This window comes from Myotis brandtii, unplaced genomic scaffold (assembly GCF_000412655.1).
Source record: "Myotis brandtii unplaced genomic scaffold, ASM41265v1 scaffold446, whole genome shotgun sequence".
Lineage (NCBI taxonomy): Eukaryota > Metazoa > Chordata > Mammalia > Chiroptera > Vespertilionidae > Myotis > Myotis brandtii.
Window position 1 is genome coordinate 1,103,667 of NW_005367057.1, and position 8,091 is coordinate 1,111,757.

At 35.1% G+C, this 8,091-nt stretch overlaps 1 protein-coding gene across 1 annotated transcript in view; it reads right to left on the minus strand.

Annotated features, from left to right (window-relative positions):
- COL24A1 (collagen, type XXIV, alpha 1) overlaps window positions 1-8,091 on the minus strand; it is a 197,112-nt gene that overhangs the window by 37,751 nt on the left and 151,270 nt on the right. The window contains exons 32-35 of the mRNA XM_005874588.2: window positions 3,047-3,154; window positions 1,263-1,370; window positions 1,117-1,170; window positions 560-622 (exon numbers count right to left, since the gene is read on the minus strand). Of these exons, the coding sequence (XP_005874650.2) occupies window positions 560-622; window positions 1,117-1,170; window positions 1,263-1,370; window positions 3,047-3,154 (333 nt within the window). The remainder of the gene's footprint in view (window positions 1-559; window positions 623-1,116; window positions 1,171-1,262; window positions 1,371-3,046; window positions 3,155-8,091) is intronic.

Sequence of the window (8,091 nt, forward strand, 5' to 3'; positions counted from 1 at the left end):
TATCCTGTTTATATTCTCAACGGTTTGCAATTCCAAGCACTAAACAGCTAATTGGAGTTTTTCAGACCCTGATCTTTGCAATTCTTTAAGTAATTCTTCATCACTCTCTTGGGATGCCCACCCTTGAGCTGGGAAAACATAGCTATTGGGAAATATTTTTCAAAGTGCGGTCTGAGGCGCTCTGGTCATAGGCAAGCCCCTGCAGGTGGTGCATGGAGGTGGTCTCTGGTTGTATTAATACGTATAACATAACACAGCTTTATGTTTTTGTTCCTAGTGTGAGTTAATAAATACATTATCCAGTATTCACATTAATTCTTATAATTATTTTTTTAAAGTGAGAACTGGAAAGTGTGGGTGGTCTGAGGGGTCTTTTGCTCAAACTAATATATGAACTGAAAAAGGCTGAGAACCTCTGCATGTGCTCTAGTGAGTTTCTATATTAAAAATCATTTTATTAAGTCATTAATTTGGAGTATATTAATTTTAGAGTTCTTAATCCCAATTCCTATAATCAGCAAAGAATCACAATTTCTGGGCAGAATGACTTTGTACTCACTCTCTGTCCAATAGGACCTTTAGGACCTGATATTCCAACAACACCAACATCTCCCTCAGGACCCTAGAAATACAATAAAAAACAAAAAGTCATTCTTTAGCTCTGTAGAAACATTTTACACATGAAATCATCGCATATCAACATACTCAGAATTGCCTTTAAAAAAATGGAATGTGATAGTTAATGATGTCTATGCTGAAGTATTTTGGAGGAATTGTACTCAGGTCTGCACTTTACTTTAAAATTAATAAAAAATGGATTGAGAGAGGGAGAGAGGGATGGACAGATAGACAGGTACATGATAAAGCAAGTAGAGTAAAGTGTTAATGGAAAAATGAAGAAAGGACAAAAGCAAGTTATTCAATAAAACTGCCGGGAAAATATATAGTTGCATATGTCTTACAATTAACATATTTATAACTCAAATGTATAACTGTACTAACTGAAATTTGGCAGATTAAAAAAATAAAAGCTCAAATCAGAGACTAAATATTAATATTTCAACACCTTTTTTTTCTAGATAGCTAGAAGACTAGCAGAAAGTTATGCAAGCATACTTTGGGGCCTGGGAATCCTTGGAAACCTGTCAAACCTTGAACACCATGTTCTCCCTGCAATATAAATAGATATGATAATGATTATTGTGCAATGATGTTCTAGTCTGTAGAACAAGTGCATAGTAAGTTTCTGAGTTGGCACATACAGGCTGCCCTTTCAGGCCAGGCTCTCCACATGGTCCTTGATCACCTTGGGCTCCTCGGTGACCCCTTTTACCTTGAATTCCAGGTTGACCAGGTAGCCCTTGTTCACCCTATGGACAGGAACAGAAAAGTGATCTTGACTTTAAAACCTAAAAAAATATTAGATTTTAAATGAAACTCAAATATAGGCCTACCATAGGCATAGAACAAGGCACTGGGGAAATAAAATTCTGCACGAACATCCTCCCCACCAATATTTTCCACATAAGTAATATTTGATTATTATATATGAGAAGTGTAGCAGTGGGGAAGGAGAATTCTAGAGACTGTAGTCTTAAGTGTGGAAAGAGGAGGCAAGGGGATTCCTACAAAACAAGGAGGATAGTGGGGCTATAGAGAGAATGCTGAGGGCGTGGTGTATGCGTGTGTGGGTGTGTATATGTGTTCAAACTTGTATTTTATTTGAATTGTTATTATTTTTCTGTGTTTTCTTTACCATACATAGATTTCAGCTATCTAATACCAGAAATGGAGAAGTCTCCTGAAGTGTGAACACTGGTTTTTGCCACAATAACTGTTTAAATTCCATCATTAAGAAATGTCCACTATCTGTTTCCTAAGGTTTCTTTGATATCAATACTCTTTACTCCCTCAAAGTTCGCTTTAAAGACATATTTTAAAAAAAGACATATTTAATCACAATTATTTTAATTTTAAATCAGCTATTTTTAAAATGTATTTTTATTTTGTTTTTGAAATGAGAGTGGTGATAGCTTTCATACCATTTCTAAAAATAAATTTAGCAATCAGGTGGAGATTAGAGACAGGTTAATGAAAACATGATGCTTGGTAGACTTTGACCAAAGATTCTTTAAGATTAACAAATTATCATTCACTTTCTTGAGTCAAAGGTATAGGGCAGGGACTTGACAAATATGGGTTCAATTTACTGCAGAAACACACATGAGAGATAGGGGGTCTTTCTTATTTTCCTACTTTTAGCATTTGCTCAGCTACATTGAGTTATAGTGGAAAGGGCAAATCATTAACACAAGGGTCAAGTTGTAAACAGTACACATCTGGCTCATCATTTTCAGTTTACTGATATAAGTCAGAATATCCAAAAAGTCGTTAGAAGTGGAATTGTGAATATGGAATTAAGAGGTAATAATGAAGAGGGTGCCAATGTCTTAATCCTAGACTTTTATGAAATAAACTGGATTCAATTCCCAGTCTTGGCTGTCTGGTCAATTCTGCATTGAGATATTTCTAAGAGAAGTTGTTTGGAAAACCTACTGACATCTGACAATACTCTATGCAGTGAATGTTAATACAAGACTTACTGACAGTCACTCTGACTCTAAGAAATAATCTATAGTCTATATTCACTAATTGGTTGGTTAGGTCCAGACTTAGAGAAACAGAAAGTATACCTGAGAAAGTATGTATCTGGAAGTAAATGAGATTTTGATGTTTTAGAGAAGAAGGTGGATGACAGGAAGGGAAAACAAACAAACAAAACAACCAAAATGAGTCAAAGAACATTTTTAAAAGCATTTCCAGTCCTGGATGAATGAGTTATTTTGGCAAATTGCATGCACTGTAGCTATCATGGGAGGTGGACATGTCAAGGCCACACACGTTCCTTTCTTCCTAACATGTTTTTATTATTAGCCAAATTTTATTAAAAGCTATTAATCTTACCATCCTAGAATGTAGCCAATGAACTCAGGGCCAGTGAGGATGGTCAATATCATTCATCCATCAGAACAAGACATTACAGTACCTTTGGGCCTAGGATTCCTGGGCTTCCCGGCAGGCCTGGTGAACCCTTTGCTCCGCGAGGACCTGGGGACCCAACCAGTCCTGTTCTTCCTGGGCTGCCTCTGATGCCCTAAATAGCACAGATAAGAAATGAAAACGGGAGCAGTTCCTAAAAAACCCGCCCAGAGGCTTCATAAATGTAGGAGGGGTTGGTCTTGTGAAATGCCGCTGTTAACACACTACCCATGTCTGGGAGTCATCCTGGGCTTCTTGCCCAAATAAGTGAAATGTTTAAAAAATGTTTTGGCCCACCAAAAAGTCTCTAATTAATGTAATGGTCTTGGGTTTTTGAAATGAAAACACAGAGGCAGTACAAATTCCACCAGTATCTTCTGACTTAAGTAGCCTATGTGTGAAGTATGTCTGTTGTATTCTAACTTTTTGTATTATACTCTGGTGTACATGAAAAATATAATAACTGGTTAATATCTCCTTAACAAGAATATTCTGCCCTGGCTCAGTTGGTTGAGCATCATCCAGAGCAGCAAAAGGTCTATGGTTTGATTCCCAGTCAGGGCACATGCCCAGGTTGCCAGTTTGATCCCCGGTTGGGGTGAGTGTGGGAGGCAACCACTCAATGTGTTTCTCTCACATTGATGTTTCTCTTTCTCTCTGTCTCTCTTTCTATCCCACCGCTCTCCCTCCCTTCCACTGTCTCTAAAAAATCAATGAGGACTTGTATGCCTGCATAGTAGCATAACCAATGGACTCAGACACTAGGGCATTGGGGGCTTGTCCTGGGGGGGTAGGAGTGGCCGGGGAGGGGCCAATGGGAGGGGGGCGGGGAAGAAGATATATGTAATACTTTAAACAATAAAAAAATCAATCAAAAATCAAAAATCAATGGGGGAAAATCCTCTAGTGAGGATTAACAACAACAAAATATATATCTACATTATTAGACCAAACATTTGGCACAATATTCCTACCTCACAGGAATGTGACAGAAAAGTTAGGAAATTTAAAATGAAGTATCTTACACAACAGAATTCTCCACAAAAAAAAAATGAAAATAAAGTTGCAACTAAAATAAGTTTTTGGATGGTTTGTTTGTTAGCCCAACAAGGAAAATTGCTTCTTGATTTAATTAGATTGTGCAGCAAAAATAAACTTGCTTAAGATTGCTAGCCTTTTGGTAGAATCTGTTTCTTAAAGTGTTGAGGACATTAGAGCAGCATCAATAGTCAAGTAAAAAACAAAGAAAAAGCTTTTGAGTGGTTTTCTTGCCTCTTGATGAATCCATAGATATTAGTATAATAGTCCCGCCTTATCCAAAGGGGACATTCCAAAACCCTGAGTGGATGCCTGAAACATGGATAGTACTGAACCTTCTATATGTATGCTATGTTTTTTCCTATACATACATGCCTATAATGAAGTTTAATGTATGAATGAGGCACAGTAAGAGACTAACAATAACTAATAATAAAATTATAACAATGTGCTGTAATAAAAGTTACATGAATGTGGTCTTTCTCAGTATATCCTAGTGTTTGTACTGTACTCACTTTTTCTCTTACAGGAAGCACTTTATGACTTCCCTTTAGCACATGTGAATTGCCAGCATCATTATTCTTGTGTTTTGGAGCCATCATTAAGTACAATAAGCATTATTTGCTCATAAGCATTGCCGTACCCAACAGTAGATCTGTGGGCTATCTTATAAGGTCTTGAGTATCCTATCCCTGGATGTACTATAGAAGTAATTGATGCCATGGACAGAGGACAAGCATCACATGACAGATTATGCTAGATAATTTTAGGATACTTCAATGTCCAGAATTCTAAAATAGTCCTACTTCACCTCACTTTAATTTTACTTTCAGGTGATACAGAGACAATGGACATTCAGATACTGTTGAATATTCCTGAGGCCAATAGGTATTTTTAGCTGAGAATAAGGACTTTAGGACTAACTGTGTACTAGAAACTTTATAGTAGTTTCAGTGCTATCAGACATTTAATACAACACGATGAATATGCTCCAAGTTTTTTACTGTTCATGTTGGTTTCTTAGAGAGAAATTTGAGGACAGTAGCAGAGTGTTCTGTACAAATTTCCAAACAATGTTTCCTACAAGTAGAGAACAAACATTTTTTATTATGGATACACAGATGGATGAGTAATTTTGCTTTCAAGAGAAACAGATGTTAATCCCTAGGCATTCTTTCCAATGTCTTAAAATGATTTGACTAAAACCCATCAGCAAAGGGTATGTCATTCTGAGGAAATTTTAAAAAGTATATAAAATCACAATTATTAATTTTTTTCAGAGATGCTGAAACCAATCAACAATTTTCCTAAGTCTTAAACAAGTTAATAGAATGATAAGAATATATGATGTCTCATGGCCAGAGATTTTCATTATCCTCAGGTATGAGCCTTTTATATATATAGAAGATAATTGACATATAGTATTGTGTCAATTTAGATGTATAATGTGTTGGTTTGATGCATTTATATTTTACAATATGATTAATACAGTACTCTAGCTAATATCTTTATCATGTTACATATTCATTATTTCTTTTTTGTTTTTAGAACACTTATGATTTGATCTTTGAGCATGTTTGAAGTTTATAATACAGTATTGTTGACTATAATTACCGTGTTGTGCATTAACTCTCCAGAACTTATTTATCTGCAAGATGTAAATGTGTATCCTTAAATTAGTTTTGAACTCTGAAGAAAAGTGTCCATTTTTGATAAGATTGAAACTGCTGGCTATTTAAGGCTTGGATTCCAAGGAAACACACATTTGGATCAGTACTGACATCAACAACAACATCAATGATGACAACACTATCAACCACAAGAGCTACTTTTTATTGAGTGTCTTCCATATGTCTGAAACTGTAATGGCAATGTGGTTGAATTGTTTTATTTACTCTGATATAAGTTAAGGAAAGAAGATATAGTTGCTTTTTACTTTGACTTCCCTGTAGGGAAAGAAAGGAATACTTTAAGTATAAATCTGCCTTCATTCTGGAAAGATCTGGGAAGGAAAATAGGGCTATGTGCACAAATTTACAGACAGATTTTTGGAACAATGATGACTGGTTTGTGTATAATTGTGAAACATAGCAAAGAGAATGTCTGTTATTCTCCAGGCCCCTTGGTTTAGCAGCCTTAATCTCATTAGGACTGAAACAAATATATTAAGAAATAAGTAAGAAAAAAATGGTTTATTATAGGCAACAATAGAAATCCACACTTGAGAGGATTAGCAAAGGAAGACTATCTTAAAAATTGTGTTGAGTAAGATGATAAACATTTTATGTTAATTTGATTGATTTTTCAGCAAATTAACATCAAAAAATCAATTTATCATTGATTTTTTAATGATAAATTTAAAATGACATTGAATTTCAAATTAGGTAATGTTTTTCTTTAAAATCCTACCCTTGAAATTACTAGGATAAGTGTTTTTTTCCTTTCCCTACTGCCAAGCATCGTGTTGATATATTTACTGTGTAAGAATATGGTAATTAAAAAATTACTTTACTTTCTGTAATACAAAAAATAACTATGATGCCCTGATGTTTTCTTTTACATTATTGGGCAAAATATATACTGCATTTTTTGTTAAGGCAGCAAACCAATGAGTTATAAAAATAATACCTCGCTTCCTTTACTCCAAGCTATTAAAAACACTTCTGTTTAAGTAGGAATTTCTCATTTTATTTGGTTTACTAAATATATCCATCTCAGGAAAGAATTGGCTGCTTAAAATATGTGGGATGGTAATTATTAGTTGATTATATGGGAGGCTACATTATATTTAGATAATGTAGCATTCATACATTTTCCTACAGTGCTAATCATAAGTAATGTGGCTGAATGCTAGAAATAAGATTTATGAATGAGCTGTGTATTAAAGTTAGGAGGTAACTTTAATTTTGAATCTCTAAACATATTAAAGCTTATGGAACTCAGAGCAGGGTTGAGCCAAGTCTTAAGGCTGTGAAGACAGGTCTGCTTGACTTAGGTTCATTCCCAAGAGTATACAAAACGAACTGTTGTTCAGCTTTAATGAATACTGGCATTTCAACATTGTATTACATCACAGAGTGCAAATGGCACTATAATACTGGACAAAATTAGTATATCATATGAAATCTCCTTTACCCGGGTCTCAACTCATAATCACAGGAGTAACAGGGACAGAAAGAGGCTATTTTATCTATATTTAGCTTAGACATGTCTAGGTTCACATCACTATGAAAAATTAAATGTCCATATTTTATGTCAAACAAAAAAAAATCTATCTCTATACTATCTCATTTGAACCTCTGATAATCCAGTGACTATGCCAAACTTGCTGACTGCAGGTTTTTTCATCTTAGTTCCTTCCTATGGTATGTTCTTCCTTTATTCTTTATACACCTGGCTTAGTCTTACCTTTAATCCTCAGCTGAAGTATAACCTTCTCAGTGAGGCCTCCATAGTCTGTTTCATCCATATCAAAACCCTACTTATTTCATTCATAGCACTTACCACCATTCAGAATTAATTAATTTGTTTATTTATAGACTACTAACCAATTATTTGGTGATCCATATTCAATTGTAATTTATTTTTTTTGGGGGGGGTGTCAAAAATAGTCAAATGTCAGCAATTTCTTGCTGTTCCATGTATATTGCATGAATTCACTTATTTTTTTAAAATTTTGTTTTATTGCTTAAAGTATTACAAGAGTAGTACATATGTCTCCTTTTTTTTCCCTCTTGACCTTCCCCCGGCCTCCCCTACCCCCCCAGTGTCTTGTGTCCATTGGTTATGCTTATATGCATGCATACAAGTCCTTCGGTTGATCTATTACCCCCACCCCAACCCTCCCCGGCCTTCCCGCTGTAGTTTGACAGTCTGTTTGATGCTGCTCTGCCTCTGTATCTATTTTTGTTCATCAGTTTATAATGGTCTTTATTATGCATAAATGAGTGAGATCATGTGGTATTTTTCTTTCATTGACTGGCTTATTTCACTTAGCATAATGCTCTCCAGTTC